The following is a 17494-nucleotide window of genomic DNA, read 5'->3' on the forward strand; positions in this document are numbered from 1 at the left end:
AAACGATTCTATATATGTTATATCAAAAAGTGTACAAGATAAAATTTCATTTTAACATTATGCTTGATTTTACAATAAAATTTATTTTTAAGTAAATGATTTTAAGTTTACTTCGTAACCCGGTCACCGACCGGATATTAATCTAGTTATATATAAGCCGATGCAATATTCTACAACGTGTAATTAAGCCGACGATGGATATATAGTAAACTAGATATTTTACCCCGCGAGAAGCGCGACTAGTTATAGGCTTATTATGTTGAAATTGATTATGTTATAGTTAATGGTTAATTCCCGGAATACCTCTGGTCATCTTTTGTCTTTTCTGACATGTCGATATCACAGTCACTAAACCTACTATAGTGATTACACACCAACATTTAACATAAGATATTTTGATATCATTAACAAATCAAACGTAAATCGGTAATGTAACATGATATCTATATATTCATCAAACGAAATAATATATACAAAATAAAAAAACTAAACATGACAAAAATTTAGTCATATAAAATACACATAATACAATACGAATAAGTAAAAAATAATAAGATAAATAAGAGAAAATCATTATAGTTTTTGCTTTCAGTTATGCTGAAAAGATGGAGAAAATACCTTATGTAGTGACGGGAAAAAATAATCCTAAACACAATTAGGAAATAAAGTATTTTATCTCCAACAATCAAGAAATTCATTCGTAAAACTCAAAATAACTACTATTATCATTATAAAATAGACATTATTTTGTGGCTAGAATAACCAATTTTGGTTAAGGTTTCGGCCAAGAGAACGAAGGAGAAACAACAAAATTGTTTGGTCGTGTATAACCTAATAATATTTTTAAATAAAATTTAAAATTTGATATAGTCTTCAAAGTTGTATATATTTTAATAAATAAATATTATTTATGTCAAATATCATTGCCAATTTAATAAATGTATTGGACGTCTTCTTATATCTTAATATGGGTTTTGATATTTTTTTTTAATTTTGTGTATATAGTTTTGATTTAATATTTTATGTTATATTTAATAAAATAAATTACATTGGTTTTGAGAATAAATAGAGGTTATAAGATAAATATTGTAAAAAAGGTATGGAGATGCCACGTAGGATACAATCCTATGTGACAATGTTTAAAGCTAGCTTTAGGTTGAAAGAAGGGTTTAAAAGGCTATGATTTTTACTGTCTTAATATATATATATATATATGGATTGGTATACGACAGAAGAATAACTTTAAAAATTAAAACCAATTGAAAAATACTTCATGATTATGATAAATTAACAACGAAGAAAACTTTGAAACATAATATATGTATAAATAGAAGAATAACTTTATAAATTAAAAACCAATTGAAAAATACTTCATGATTATGATAAACTAACAATGAAGAAAACTGTGAAACATAATATATGTATAGATAGATTATTATAAAGGGTTATGTAATTTGAGGTGTACGTGTTGAACGTAATATATATAGTTTGATTATGAAGTGTATATAGTAAATAGAAAATGAAAAAAAAAAAGTAATAAAATATAATGGATTATGAGTCATGAATTATGAAGTGTTTATAGTTAAAATAAAAAAGTTAAAAAATGTTATGTAATGTTAGTTGTGATTTTTTATATATGTTTGATTTATATAAATATAAATTATATATATATATGCTTTTTTATATGCCATATTTAAAATATATGTATAATTATATTATATTATTTAATGAAAATCTATTAGTGTGAAAAAAATATAGAGGTACCACATAGGATAAATCCTATGTGACATGTTTAGAGGTAATTTTAATTTGAGGTGGATGACTTTAAAAAGTCAGGATAACTATTGTTTTATTATGTATATAGATATAGATATAGATAGATATAGATATAGTTGGAAATTAAGGAAACCTAGAAAGGAATTTATAAATGAAAGAAGAATTGTCTAAAAAAGATAATGCATGTCATGTCGTTTCGACAAAAAACAATTCTTTCATTATTATATTTTTTAAGTGGTGTACGCAAATGTCGTTTACTCAACCAACCACATATTCTCGTCGTGAACTTCACTCATTTCTAATTATCAACCTATGACACCGGCTCTCTTGATTTATTCTACAACTATAAGTTTAATTACAATTCTTTCTATGAGTTTATGGGTGATCTTGACTTTTTTTTTTTTTTTTTCCTTTTTCTTTCTCTCTTATTAATTATTAGTTAAGTGTTGAAAAAGAATAGCAAGAATTTTCTATTTAGAAATAGGAGGGTTTGGAATATAAAATTGTTTGAAATATAAAATTGTTTGACACTTAAATTTAGGCGTGAAAAACTCATATATTAAATTTATAATACGACCAAATCATTTATATATTATATATATGAAAGATATTGAAAATTTAGTATATGATGAGTTACACACTTAAGCTTAAATGTCAAACAACTTTATATTCATTTTTCTCTTTATATATATACTTTATTTATGCGTATATATATACTTTTCATTTGTAAGCGGTAGATATCAATGGTTAATAGTTGGATGTTATCAAGATAAAACTCATAAAAAAAATAATTAGTAATTTACATAGATCAATTAATAATTTACATGTAAAAACAAAAAATTTACATATGTGTAAGTATACAAGTATAAACAAATAAAATGAAAATTGAAAAATCAAAAAAATATATCTAATCGTGTCTTTTAATTGTTACAATATGTAGTTGGAAGTTTGATACTTGTATGCCCTCGGAAAGCTCCTCGGGCATTATGAATATGCGTTGTATAGATTGTCAAATGGGACGCGTCCTGTCCTGGAATCCAACAGGAAACATCTCAGTTGTCGTTCGTAATACGTGGTTGTCTAATGGAAGTGCCCCTTGACAACTCTTAGGGAAGCAATTCGAGTACTATCATCTGACATGTTGATAGTTTATTGATGTTGTATAAATGTTTTGGATTGATTGACTTGATTGATTGTTTGCTGCTTGTGATGTGACTAGTGATCTCTTGTTGTGATCCTTATGCCATGTTGTAAGGTCGTACCTTAAGTATCCCCTTATCATTGTAGAATTGTATTATCTTGGTTATATCGGCACAAATGATTTATGCTGTTCAAACATGCGAACTAACCAACCTTGTGTTGACTTGATTTAGTACACTTTTCATGTAATCGAGAAAATGCTAGGAATCAGGGTTGATTTGAAGGCTAGCTTTGGATTAGATCAAGGAAGCGACACATCTTTCGTTAGATTATATCAGGAATATGTGCATTTGGTAGCTTTTTCTTGATTGGACTTATTCTCGAGGTCGATCGATGACCTGAATTCTCCCGTGAAGGGATGAACAATTGTTGTTTTGAAATGATTGTATTAGTTGCATTTGGTTAAATTGTTGTGAATTGTTGATTTGTGTTGAATTGTATGCTTAATTCTTGGTTCATTCGTAACCATTATCATTCATTAAATCGTTGTTCTATGTAATATCTATGTCATGCTCGATTTGCTTTTTTCGACACCCATGTTTCCACCTTGTTGTGTGTTACAAAAGGCTAAAATAGGAATAATTTTAGTTCTCTAACATGGGAGATTTCTATTTTATATATACTTTTTAGTGTTTTATTTTTTTTATATATATATTTTTTTACGGATAGCTAAATTTATATTATATTGAAGATTTCTTTCAATTTATATGTATTTGTCGTCACTTTTGGATATTCAATCTTATGAATAACCGTTCTGCCAAGATGCACCACGATCATTATTACTGGGAAGAGTGTTTGTTTGGGTATGTTTAATTAAACCATATAAAAAAAAAATAATTTAAAAGAATTGTTTTTTTATATTGATAAAAAATCTGTAATATATATTCTATAAGAATAAATAAAAACAAGAAAAGAAGTTGCCGGAAGCATGTTGGTATAAAATTTGTGTCATGTTGTTGTTGTTATACATAGAACAGAATTTATATATAAAATGTTGTTGTTATTTATAGGAGATTTGGCAGATCGAGGGAGCCACATGGAAGGAAAAGACTATACGTTGTACGAGTATATAATATCGCTTCTGCTTGTTCTTCCTTTATAATTTTGTTGTTTAATTTCAACGTTTATTCCCTTTCCACGCACACATTATTTATTAGAGTACTTTTTATTTATATTAAATATATATATTACGGAGTATATATTAAGTAGTAACTCCCAACCTGGCCAACCCAAAGCCAAATTACCGCTTTTTCTTCCGCTACTTTTCAGTTTTGTTTTGATTTGATTTGCTTCCTTGTTTTTCTTCTTCTTATTTTATCTCTCTTCCTTCTTTCTTTCCATTGTTTTGTTTTTTTGGTCTTCTCTTTTTGTAATTTCAAACGTAGGCGATCGTTACATATATAAATATTGTTGGTTTTCGTATATTAGATTTTTTCTTGTCAAGTCAATCAAAGATGTCAACGGCTGGTAGTAGTCCAAGAAGTAGAAGCCACCGTCGTCGTGCACCGGAACCAGTATCGGTAATAACAGATTTGTCGTCGTCAACATCACCCATAATAATAACAACCGAAAACCACCCAAATAATATACCGGTATTATTATTATGTCAACAATGCAGGAACAGTACCAGCAGTCATAATATTAATTATTCTATCGAAGGAGGAGGAGGAGGATCTTCTTCTTCTTGTACGTCTCATCATAATAATCAATATTACAACAACAACAACTTATTTAAAGGAAGAGGAGGAGGAGGGTGTCCTATAACCGCCCCCCTGATTATGATTATACTAATCGTAAGTATGATGATGATGGTTGTTTTTTCATTATCATCCTTTAGTACTAGTAGTCGTCCAATAGTAGTTGCAAGGAGGTCGACGACTTCTTCGTCGTTGATATTGAGAGATTATAGACGTGATTCTTCTTTAAAGGCTCAGAGAATTATTTCAACATTATTATCATCACAACAACAAGAAGATGATTCAGATTATGCTCAAGATGATGATTCCACTACCAACCTCCACCAACATCGACCTTCTTCTTCCGTCTTCTTCCTTAATGCTACTAGTAGTAATCATTTTGTAATTTCCATCCATCCATCCATCTCCTTTAATTTTTACTACTACTGTTTAATTTCCATATATATTAGATTTTCTATCCGCCGTACACATTATTATACAGTATTTCTTATTACTCTTATATTATTATCGTCTCGGAGGTTTCATATTAGTCCAATGCAGATTATAAAAAAAAAAAAAGTTCTTTTTTTTTATTTAATAATTGGGTCAGAGGTTTAATTCTAAAACAGTGGAGTTTTTGTTAATAATGATTAAAAAAAAGGGGGGGGGGGGGGGGGGGGGGGGGGGGAACGAGGAAGGAGTGGGCTGCAACAAACTAAACAGAGTCGTCTCTCTGTTTGTCTTTCTTCATATACACTGACTTTTGACCAACCAACCAACCAACTTACTCTGGAATCGATGTTAGACATAGTCGTCTAAGTCTAATCTTTTTCTGCATGCCCTTCAATTAATTTCCACTATTATATGAGTACATATCTACATAACCACTACTATGTATTGCCTTTTTACCTTCTCCTTCTTCTTGTTCCTCGATTATTTTTTGTACTGTATTTGTCACCAAAAAAGTTGATGATAATGCAATTTATATATATATATTTAAAAGAAAAACTATATATATATATATATATATTCAATTCAATTCAAGCATATAATAATATTGTTGTTTGTTTCACACAGGTTGAAGATGTCTGGATGAAACCGAACAGCAGTGATTATCATCAATGCATTGTTAGACCAAGAAACCGAATAAGTTAGTCGTCCACACCGTATCTGTCATTATTACTATACTTTTCTTGTTTTTATCATCTTTAACGTACTTGAAATATTCATTACTATCTATTTAATTTATAGAGACAAACTCAGCAACAAACGGGTATCTTCTTGTTCATGCCAATGGTGGATTAAATCAAATGAGGACCGGGGGTACGTACGTGCAGTATATATATATACACACACACGAGTATAATTCTCTTAATTATCTCTTCCTAGCTAGCTACTTGAGGTATCTATATAGAATCAACAAAGCCATGAATCTAACGAAAACTTACAAACTGATTCCAGTTTTATACAAATAATTAATACGTTGCGCGCCCAAATACAAAAAACTTCCATTGATCAGTACAAAAGTTAGAGACTTGATGATCAGAGGCCTGTTTTAATTAATTTTTTACCAGAAACAAAATCTTAGTTTATGAATGAATGTCTAACGTACATTGTATATGTCATGATGATGCAATAAGATATGCGACATGGTTGCCATTGCTAAGCTCATGAACGCCACCCTTGTTCTCCCTTCTCTTGATCATCAATCCTTTTGGACCGACCCCAGGTATATCCATCCATCTATCTATATATGAACCTGCAAATTACATATTGCACTTTCTGTTCTGCCCCGCCCACAACATACATCTAGGTTGCAATGATTAATAATATATAATATTTGCTCTCGATCTTTTCTTAATTATTTGCAGTGATTTTAAGGACATATTTGATTGGAGGCATTTCATGGATGTTCTAAGAGATGATATTGAGATTGTAGAGTATCTACCAACCAGATTCGCGAGTAAAAAGCCGCATCTTAAGGCTCCTATATCATGGTCAAAGGTGTGCTACTCTCTCTCTCTCTCTTTCTATATATATATATATATATATATAGCTAGATACATACAATCTATAAATTTGAATAAAAATATACTACGTACGTGTATTATATCGAAACTTTTCTGTACGGTTGAAATTAATTGGTCCATATGCAGGGTAGTTATTATAAAGGAGAGATGACTTCATTGTTGAAGAGACACAAAGTAGTTCAGTTTACTCATACCGATTCAAGACTTGCCAATAACCGGCTGGCACCCTCTTTGCAAAAGCTCAGATGTCGAGCGAATTATGAGGCTCTTCGTTACTCTGCAGAGATTGAAGAGCTTGGAAACAAGTTGGTTCATAGACTAAGAAACAAAGATCAACCCTATATCGCTCTTCATTTGAGGTAACACTATCATCTTTCATATCTCACTTTATTGATGCATTTGCTGCTCATCTATGATGTTAACTCAAACTGTTTACATTACTTTATGAATTATGATCAAATCATATTTTTACCTCAAACATATATATATATATTAGGATCAACATTTAATATATGATATCTTCTTGTAAAAGTTATAGAGACATGTTAGCTTCCAATATGAAACGTAGTCGATCAGCTGAGTTTGAAAGTTCGCATGCTTAATAATGCGATAATTAAGATACATAGTTTGACTTTTGGAGTCAAACTTGGTACTACCCATACGTCAATATATCTACTTTGGTTACCTGGATATATTTACTACTCTTGTTAGCACAAATCTCTTCAAAGGAAGGAAGGAAGGAATAAATTAAGCTTATATATAGTACGAGTAATATCAAGTTAATTATATAGAAGTCAAAATTAAATATGGTGGGTGGGTCCTTTTTGACTTTGAAAGTCAGAACTGAAAATGAATTGACTTTGCACAGATATGAGAAAGACATGCTTGCATTCACAGGCTGCAGCCACAGTTTGAGCGTAGATGAAGCACAGGAGCTAAGAGCAATGAGATACGGTGTGAAGCATTGGAAAGAAAAAGAAATAGACAGCAAAGAAAGGAGACAGCAAGGGGGATGCCCCATGTCCCCTAGAGAGGCCGCTTTCTTCCTTAAAGCCATGGGGTACCCTCCAGACACAAACATATACATAGTCGCCGGTGAAATATATGGCAATACGAGCATGGCTGCCTTTCGCAAGGACTACCCTAACGTCTTTTCTCATACCACGCTTATGACTCCGCAGGAGTTGGATGCTTTTAAGCAGTACCAGAATCGTCTTGCGGCTGTTGATCACATTGTCGCCCTTGAGAGTGACGTTTTTGTTTATACCTACGACGGAAATATGGCAAAGGTGGTCCAAGGCCATCGGAAGTTTGAAGGTTTTCGCAAGACCATTAGCCCTAATAGGTAAAGTTATTTAATTTCTACTCGTATTATTAATTATTACGTACTTAATTTCCAAAATTAAGTTATGGTACTACTTCAAGTAATTAAACAGATGGGATGAATTATATATGGTTCAATTTGTTTCCTTGCGTTCGCAGGCAACAATTTGTGAAATTGATAGATGAGTTGGACAAAGGAATGATATCTTGGGACATGTTCAGTCTTGGAGTCAAAACCATTCATAAATACCGGCTAGGTGCGCCATCCAAGAGGAAGGTTGGGGAGTCTCCTAAAGTAGAGGAGAATTTTTACTCCAACCCTTTTCCAGGCTGCATTTGCTCTGCCCAGTGATCGAAAACAACTATCTATTTATCCGGCCATCTTCAACTTGATACAAGAGTCAAGGAGTTTGATCGCAAATTAACAATTTTGGTCAATACGTACGTTGCCTACACGTACCTACAGATCTAGTTGCTGCTAGCTAGATAAAACAACAACTAGCTTAGCTAGCACCAAGGTTACTTGTCTATTTTTGGTCCCGAAAGTGGTAGGTTTTAGATACAGTAGATATGATGAGTTCATTTTTATCTTTTTATATTTTCACCTTAATTTTATACATACATACATAAAAGAAAAATATACAAGTACAATCATATATATATGCATGATAAAGTCATAAAGAAAGATGATGTTTTCATGTTACTTGTTTGTGAGTCACTTGCTCATCATGTGCATGCAATGTAGATTGTACGAGTAATTTAGCCATGACATGACCAAATAATTAATTAAAGAGACATAAATCAAAGAAATAGGACGTCAAGATATATGATGCAATTACTGTATATGTTTACCGAAAGCTATATATGCAAACTAAAAAGGTGTATAGTAGACGATGCATATATGGGCTACACAATGTTTATTTTACCCCCGAATTGAAATTAAAGATAAACATATGTATACCTCAATGAATAATATTAAGGCCTGGCAATCCAAACCCGTAACATGAAAAGCGGGTCTAATTGGGTAAATTTTATCCCTTGTTGGGTTTATTTGGGTACTAGCTAGGAAGGAAAAGAAAACGGGTTTCAGATACACCCACTGAAATTCCCATCTGTAATTTGCGGGTCGAGCGGGTTAAGGCTACAAGCTCAAACGGGTAAGCATATAAAGCAGAATCTCATCACGTATGAATGGAACTTAGCATGTTTCTCGGAGACGGTGAAGTAATGAAGAAGGAATATAGTCGTACATATATATATTATGTTTATATTTATATGTCTTTATTTCATTTTTATTTTATACGAGTATATATATATATATATATATGAAAGTTCAGAAAGTGTGGTAAAAGGAAAAGGCATACGTGTACTGTGTACATAATTTACTTCATGTTTTTTTGAACTTCACATTGTCACTTGTTGCATGCGTAGAATCGTGTTTAATGGTTTGTTAAAAGTAATTAAAGAATTCAATTCACTTTATGTAGTACATTGGACATGGGTAGTTTTGGGGAAAAAAAAAGCGGGTCAAATTTTAGGGAAAAAAAGCTGGTCAACCCGCACCCAACCCGCACCCGTTTGACCCGCATTCCTGAAATTACCCACTTAGACCCGCACCCGTTTCGACCCGTTACCCAAACCCGCCCGACCCGCCCAATTTGCCAGGTCTGATAATAATATACCATGGATTCAAATAGACGACGTCTGTTCTAATTAATGTACGTGGTTAATTTGGTAAGTTTCACTTTTGGTTACCTATAATCATGTGCACATGTTATATATTTGGTTTAGAGTAGGTTGGTCGTTTTATAAGATTTCGGATGAAGAAGATTGATGTGCATTTGTGTTTGTCTAGATTTGGTTTCAGTTCATAAACATGATCATAAAAGTAGGTTTAATGTCTAGATTCGGATGAAGAATTGCACTAGAAATAATAATATTTTTAGTTAATGTAAACAACTTATAAAAGTTTGTTATGTGTATAAAATTATTGAATCATAAATTTATTCATATTAAAAAGTGTGTTGTTTTAAAAATCTATCATTTTAGGTGTAAATTTTTATATATAATTAGTCACACCACTTTTATCCACATTATATATTGTGTTAGTGTTGACAAAAGTTGTGTAACAAATTAAATATAAAAGTTCACACTTAAAATCACATATATCTAAACCTTCATACTTTTCAAACTTTTGGTTTAATATAGTTTACACACATAAAGACGTACGTCAAGAAAAGTTTGAATAATCTTAATATTATTAGATGATCTCACTCCAAACTAATATACTAGATGAAATACAGTTACATAAAATTTTAATTAAAAACTAACTAGCATGGTACATACGTGTTGTAACGGTGATACACTTTTGGTTTAATATAGTTCACCTACCTTTTTAGTTAGCGTGAACAAATGGGGTATTACTAAATAATTTTAATTAAAATCTACACATTTTTTAGTGTGAAGAATTTCCATACACTTTTAGTCCTACATATTTTTACACACATAAAAACGCTATAAATTTTTTATTTTGTTCACATTTATTAAAAGTGTGGACAATGCAACATTATTTGTAATGACATAAAAGTATCCAAGAAAAAATATTGTTAGTAACACCAAACTAATATGCTAGACGAAATATAGTTACATAAAATTATAATTAAAAACTAACTAACATGGTACATACGTGTTGCAGCGATGATACCATTAAAATGGTGCAAATGAAAAAAAAAGAGAGATATTAAGAGGGAGTTGCGTGTGTGTGAAAAATGAAAAGATGAGAGTTTTCTTGTAGAGAGTAGTTTAGACATTTCTCCTCATGTAACTTTCAATATGAGAGACTATTCTTTTTATTATATAGTATAGAAGTATAGATATAAATAAAAGTTTGTTATCAATGATGAGTTGGTGAAGTGGTTTGGAGTTCTCCTGGTGACCTATAGGCTATAGGTTTCAGGTTCGAATCTTCATTCCACCAACTTTAAGATATAGGTAGTCCTTCTATGAGGGTTTGATTTGGGTATACTTAGGTTTAAGTCTGAGGGGTCAAGGTTTACCCTATTAATCGTCGTGCATTCGAGCGGATTAGTAGGGTTTTTTTCCCATTGGGTAATTGAAATAGACATTTCTACTTCAAGAGAGCTCTCTCGGGCATACCCGATTAAGACAACGTATACTAGACCTCTCGCTGTCGAATCGCAACACGAAGTTTCAATCGAAATTCACCTTTCAAAAAAAAGATAAAAGTTTGTTATGTGTATAAAATTATATTAAATCATAAATTTATTCACACTAAAAAGTGTGAAGTTTTAAAGTTTACAACTTTAAGTGTAAATTTTTATATATATATCTTGTCACAACAAAAGTGATGCGAAAAATTAAATATGAAAGTACACACTTAAAATTAGATATTTCTAAAACTTCATACTTTTCACACTTTCAGTTTAATATAGTTTTACACACTTAAAGACAAGGCAAATTTTTATAATTTGTTCACGTCAACAAAAGTGTGAATAATTACAATATTATCAGATGATCTCACTCTCGAAACTCCAAAGGATAACATAAAAGTATCCAAGAAAAAATCCTGTTAGTGACACCAAATTAATACGGAGTATACTAGAGGAAATACAGTTACATAAAATTTTAATTAAAAGCTTATAAAACTAAAAACTCCTCATGCAAAAAGAGTGTTATCAAATTTAGAAGATAGTAATGAGAAATAAAGTGAGAAAGATTTTGAATGAAAATGTTGTGATAGATGAAAAGAATTAATTGTAAATGACTATCAAAGTATTGAAAAGAATTTAATCACTTGAGTTAGTCACAAAGTATTTGACAAGAATTTAATAAAAGAATTAGGTTGATTTATCTCCTTTAATTTGTGCGTGCTATTAACGATCACAAATGAAGCCATACTAAAGCACATGAGTATTTGGAAAAGGAGAAAAACAGCAAACAAGAAATATTCTACTTTTTTGGTAGGGCCTATCTAATGTTTAGCCGACTTGCTCGTTCCATCCAACATAAGTTGGCTTATATTTTATACTATTTGTTGGTATGGGGATATCCGATATGTAAATGCTTCATTATTTTGCGAAATGTGAACTTTTGTTTGTAATTCTATAACTTTTTAATTTTATAGCTTAATTTATATATTTAAATATTACTATCAAAATTTTACGTCCATATTAAAGTTATAAAATGTGAATACGAATCTAACTTAAATCTTAATTAATATTTATTTGGTTACATTTTCCATTTGCGCAATGAACTCGTTTAATTTTTTTTAATATATATTTTTTAATGTTTTAGTCAGTGATTATTTTTTTTTAATGATGATTAGTAATTTAATATATTGAATTAGAATAATACTTTTAATATTTGTAAGTTATTTTAAATAAGAAAAATAGTAACTAAAACATTATTACTTTTTTAAAGAAATACCTTCATTGAGTTGTTAATGGGAGTGTGAAAAATGGTTATGGTTGGGTTGAATGGATTTAAGAGACAGAAATTAGTTTTTACATAAATAATATTGTTAAGTTGGGTTGTGAATGGGGATGACCTGAGCAAAAGACACATATTCAGAACTTTCTAAACGATAAAATCATAGATTAATCTAATACTCGTAATCTTTTTATTTTTCCCTCTTTGCCTCTTTCTACCTGATATATGCTCTCACGCGTTGCATGATAGTATTCATCACAAATTGATAACTCAAATTCCAACACTTAATTAAATCATAATTTTAATTATCGGTTTGTATTCGAACTGGATTCTTTATAAATTTGTAAGTTGAACATACGATGAAAACAACATATATATATATATATATATATATATATTGAAAAGTTATTTTGAGAACCTTTTTTTTTTGCGAGAACCTTTGAGAACTTTTCAAATCAAACCCAACCGATGATTATTCTTTACATGAAAATTGTTTTCTGAATAACTTATGTGTAATTTTGAAGTTTATAGATGTGTGGATGCATGAATTATCATCCGTTATACAAAATGGGGATGGGGTTATTAGCATTGGGGGCCGGATATTGTGTCCGAAGGAGTCTTTTAAATACCTGGGATCGGTGATACACAAATCGGGGGGGGGGGGGATAGACGAAGACGTGACACATCGAATCCAGGCCGGATGGATGAAGTGGAGAGCAGCTACTGGAGTCATGTGCGACAAGAGGATCCCGCTAAAGCCGAAAGGGAAGTTTTATAGAGTGACTATTACACCGGCTATGCTATACGGGTCAGAATGTTGGGCGATGACGAAAGCCCAAGCGGCTCAAGTAAAGGTGGCTGAGATGAGAATGTTAAGGTGGACTTGCGGGAAGACTTTAGCAGAACTTGAAGTAGGGAGCTTTTAGAGCAGAACTTGAAGTAGGGACCATCATTAACAAGCTAAGGGAAGAGCGCTTGAGATGGTTTGGCCATGTTAGGAGAAGGGATGAAACTGCACCACTAAGAAGAGCGGAGTCTATTCACGTAGACGGCATACGAAGAAGGGGACGACCTAAGATGAGGTGGGAGGAACGATTAGCGAAGGACCTAATAGAACTTGGCCTGTCGGAGGACATGACGTCAGATAGGACGGCATGGAGAACTAGGATTAGAGTAGAATATTAGGTTAGGGTAGGATTTTTGGGCGACCTAGATAGTCATCTTTTCCCATATTGCCTTGCCAAAGGTGGTTTGTGAGGGTTTGGCCTAGAGAAGTGGCTCAGCTACGCTACAGTGGACTTTGACGTGACAGGAAGAGTGGTAGGTAGATGGAGGTGGAAGCACGGATTTCTGAATGCGTTAGAGGAGCTTCCAGGTAGAGGTAGTGGAATGCGAGGGTAAGGCATATGGGTTTTAGATTAAGTAGACTTTTTATTTAGACTTTGGTTCTCTGTGACCTTTCGTAGGGGTTTTTGGCCTTGAGTCTCGAGAGGCCTAAACCGAGGGGGGAGGTTACTCTTGTGTTTGTTCCCCAAAATGTCTGTCGGAGGACATGACCAATGAGAGTTTATCTAAAGGACTAGGTGTCTAGGACTAGTTTAATGGTTTAGAGAGCCGGTGGGAGGACTAGGAGTAGTATAGCTAGGCGGGCCAAGTTCCTTTTTTTCCATAGGTTGTTTAGAAGTCGTTACTGCATTCGCCCAATCGGGCTCCTTTCAGGTTTTGTCATTTCTTATTTATATGTATGTGTGTCTTGGTTGTTTCTCACTACTTGTTCGACTACTTATTAATTTGCTACTTTTATTATTGTTTAATATGCCCAATATGGTTTGCTTCCGTATTTGTATTGTCAAACATATTTCTAAGATATTCAGTAGGGTGCATGGTTGATACTCGTTCGACCCGCATAGTAGTCGGACCCAGCAGACAGGTATTTCTTCTTTTCAGATTCTTGGTAGACAGGTATGATTTTCTAAATATTTCGCATTTTCCGTCTTGCAATCCTTTGTGTCCGGAGGTCCCTATGGAAGCAGTCTCCCTACCTTTGTGTAGAGGTAAGACTGTCTACAACTTACCCCCCCCCCCATACCCCGCGCAGGGATTGGTACTGTTGTTGTTGTTAATTATGTGGAGATTTGGATTCTTGATCACATGTGCACAAATATTGCTATGATTACATGTGATCGACTTGCATACATGATCATAGCAATATTCGTGCACATGTGATCATGAATCCAAATCTCCACATAATTGTATAACAGATGATAATCCATGCTCCGTACAATTATAAACTTCAAAATTACTCATAACTTATTCAGAAAACAATCAAAAAACAATTTTCATGTAAAGAACAATCATCGGTTGGGCTTGATTTGAAAAATTCTCAAAGGTTCTCACAAAAAAAAGGTTTTCAAAATAACTTTACCCTATATATATATTTTGGGCAAAGGGTTTTACCATGTGTTAGAACTTTTATTAAATCATCAGGCGACATGACTGAAATGTCATGCCGACTAATTACATGAAAACGCACCCATGTGTTTCAGACTCAACGTACATAACTAGAAAGTACACAATAATTAGATGATCTAGCTAAAACAGCCAAATATAACTAAACCAGACACGACTTAGCAACATCCCATGCATCAAAGGTTTGTTCCATGCGAAAAGATTTTTTGAAGTGAAAAGAAGAAAGTTTAAGACAATCCGTACCAAAAATAGGTTCCACAAGCTGGGCCATGGATCTCTTCCTTCTTTGAAATAGCCTCAAAGTTTCTTTCTTGCCAAATATGATACATTGTGGCAGCCAAAACCAGTTTACAAATAACTGCACGACCAAATTTCTTCTTGGCACCCGACATGAGACCATGGATGATAGCATCCTACGTCGCACATGTAGTTAATTGAGAAGTAAGTTTGGTCGCGTAGAAGTCCATATATACCTGTGACGAATAATTACAATTAAAAAATAGATGATCATGAGAGTCGGGTTGAGTCTCACAGAGTGAACAGTTAAGGGAAACATTCCCTCCTCCTTGACCGTCCCAATGGCTTAACAGATCTTGTGTTTTGAGCTTCCTTTTGATAACAAGCCATAATATGAAAGCATGTTTCGGTTTGCATTGATCAAACCACACAAGATTGTACCACTCGACCACATCAGCAAGAAAGCGAAGATCCTCCCAAGCAGTGTTAACCGAGAAATCTCTAAGCATACCTAATCTATCTTTCCAATACATAATATCTTGAGAATTAGGATTCGGGCTCGGGAGATCCATAGGGGAAAGGAAACTATTCCAACCAATAGGCCATGCCCAATGATCATTAGTTATGATATCCGCAACCGTTGCATTTAGTGAGAATCCAGCGTTAGAGATGACTCTCTCACTTGTTAAACCATGCTGAGCATTTCAACCCATTCCCAAGTTTAAACCAAAGGAAATTCAGAATCAATGGTGTAATTTGAAGCATTTTACGCCTCCAAGACAGGTTGCCTCCATATATCCTACATAATAATAAAACATCATAAAGTATAGTGCATGTATATATGTTATATGAATTATAAAGTATAGTAAATGTATATATGTTATATGAATTATATATGTGATGCTTAACCAATTATATATTAACGTACAATAAATTGTATGTAATGTTCACCTTATCATTAAATCGAATTCATAGTAGTAGTATTGCGCAGAAAGTATCTTATTCAATCTTTTATTGGCAAATTTATTTCAAAAACGACATTACAGGAAATATTGGATATATGGTTAAATATGATCGATTATATAGGGACAGATTCCTCGCATAAGAGAGTAATATAGTCTTTCAAGGTCCAGTCTGAGAAGGTGAACCCATCGTTGAACTTGTAGGCCACATATATCACCCTTGAAAGATTAACAATCGGATAAAGTGATGAGTGAGAATGTTAACTTAATTTCATACTAGTTTTAAATTTATAAATTTCAAGGTTAACTTCTCTACTACACTTACTCACGGACAATGGACCTGTTCGTTCATAGCATAGTAAATAGGTAAGACCAAGATCGTTCGCAGGGACTGTGTCTAAGAAAGTAGCTAGGTGTAATTCTAGTATTTGAAGGTTTGTCACGAAATAAGATAAAATAAGAAAAACTATTAATCTAGCAAAGTTTCCAACTGCTTGGTCCAGCGAGGAAACACATAATAACTTAAAAATGAAAGACAATAACAATTAAAATAATGCATCTATTTGGAACAGTTCACATGCCATGATCATTTGGAAAACAGTTTAGCTTCGTTGAACAACTCTTCTCACGTTTGGATTCTCGTTAGATTCACCAAACTATTTTGTAGAGCTGTCATTAGACTCACACTACCCTATAAATAGGCTCGTTAGATTCACTGTTATGCATTAAAACCTGAGTTTTGTAACTATGACTTAATCTTTTATGTAAGTCTAGGTTCTAATTAGGTTCTTTAGACGCTAACTATTCTAGTCACTCGGATCCGGTTTCGTTCGCCGGATCAAATAAAACAATTTAATAAAACACATGTTCAGTTGAGTCAAATTATTAATTAATCATCCCTCGCTCGGTTACAAGTCAAGAGACCACATTTAATTATAGACCGATTAATGTTTCGCAAAACAAATTAATGGCTCTAAAGAGACCGAATGAAATCCTCCCAAACAAATCAACAAACCAGTTTTGTATATGAAAACTAATAACATTTGTATGACTTAATAAGCATGAATTTGCGATAAGCATAGAAACGGTTCAACAATCTAATATAAAATATCACGGCATGATCACATTATCCAAAAAAAACGCAAAATTATATATCTAGCTACTCATGGCAAAATAAATAAACCTAATAATTATTAAAATAAATAAATTTATAATAACAATTGTCAAATATATAGTCTTGCAAATAAGTTAGCCAGGCTAACAATAATAATAAAAGTAAGAGAAAGATCAAACTAATAATGGATTAATGGGCATGTTGAAGTCACGCAACTCTTATCTCTCTTTATTCTCTCGGCCGCTCCTTCGAAACAAA

General features: G+C 32.5%; 2 protein-coding genes across 2 annotated transcripts; one reads left to right on the forward strand and one right to left on the reverse strand.

The window, feature by feature from the left end:
* The first annotated feature begins 4775 nt into the window (after positions 1 to 4775).
* Positions 4776 to 8405, forward strand: LOC122609525 (O-fucosyltransferase 19-like). Its single transcript, XM_043782561.1, has 8 exons — positions 4776 to 5054; positions 5730 to 5802; positions 5904 to 5983; positions 6293 to 6381; positions 6524 to 6656; positions 6809 to 7041; positions 7551 to 8027; positions 8165 to 8405. The coding sequence occupies exons 1-8, from the start codon at positions 4776 to 4778 to the stop codon at positions 8355 to 8357; spliced, it is 1557 nt and encodes a 518-aa protein (XP_043638496.1). The 3' UTR covers positions 8358 to 8405.
* Positions 8406 to 15150: 6745 nt separating this feature from the next.
* LOC122609526 lies at positions 15151 to 15732 on the reverse strand. Its single transcript, XM_043782562.1, has 2 exons — positions 15397 to 15732; positions 15151 to 15336 (listed from the first exon to the last, which is right to left on the reverse strand). Exons 1-2 carry the CDS (start codon positions 15730 to 15732, stop codon positions 15151 to 15153), a joined length of 522 nt encoding a protein of 173 aa, XP_043638497.1.
* Positions 15733 to 17494: the final 1762 nt, after the last annotated feature.

This window comes from Erigeron canadensis, chromosome 7 (genome assembly GCF_010389155.1).
Source record: "Erigeron canadensis isolate Cc75 chromosome 7, C_canadensis_v1, whole genome shotgun sequence".
Taxonomy (NCBI): domain Eukaryota; kingdom Viridiplantae; phylum Streptophyta; class Magnoliopsida; order Asterales; family Asteraceae; genus Erigeron; species Erigeron canadensis.

Coding starts and splice junctions, on each gene's coding strand:
- LOC122609525 (XM_043782561.1), top strand. CDS start 4,776: ATGATGATGATGGTTGTTTTTTCATTATCATCCTTTAGTACTAGTAGT. Junction 5,984..6,292: donor TGAGGACCGGGGGTACGTAC/GTGCAGTATATA, acceptor TGATGCAATAAG/ATATGCGACATGGTTGCCAT. Junction 6,657..6,808: donor CTCCTATATCATGGTCAAAG/GTGTGCTACTCT, acceptor GTCCATATGCAG/GGTAGTTATTATAAAGGAGA.
- LOC122609526 (XM_043782562.1), bottom strand. CDS start 15,732: ATGGATCTCCCGAGCCCGAATCCTAATTCTCAAGATATTATGTATTGG. Junction 15,337..15,396: donor ATTGTAATTATTCGTCACAG/GTATATATGGAC, acceptor TGTGCGACGTAG/GATGCTATCATCCATGGTCT.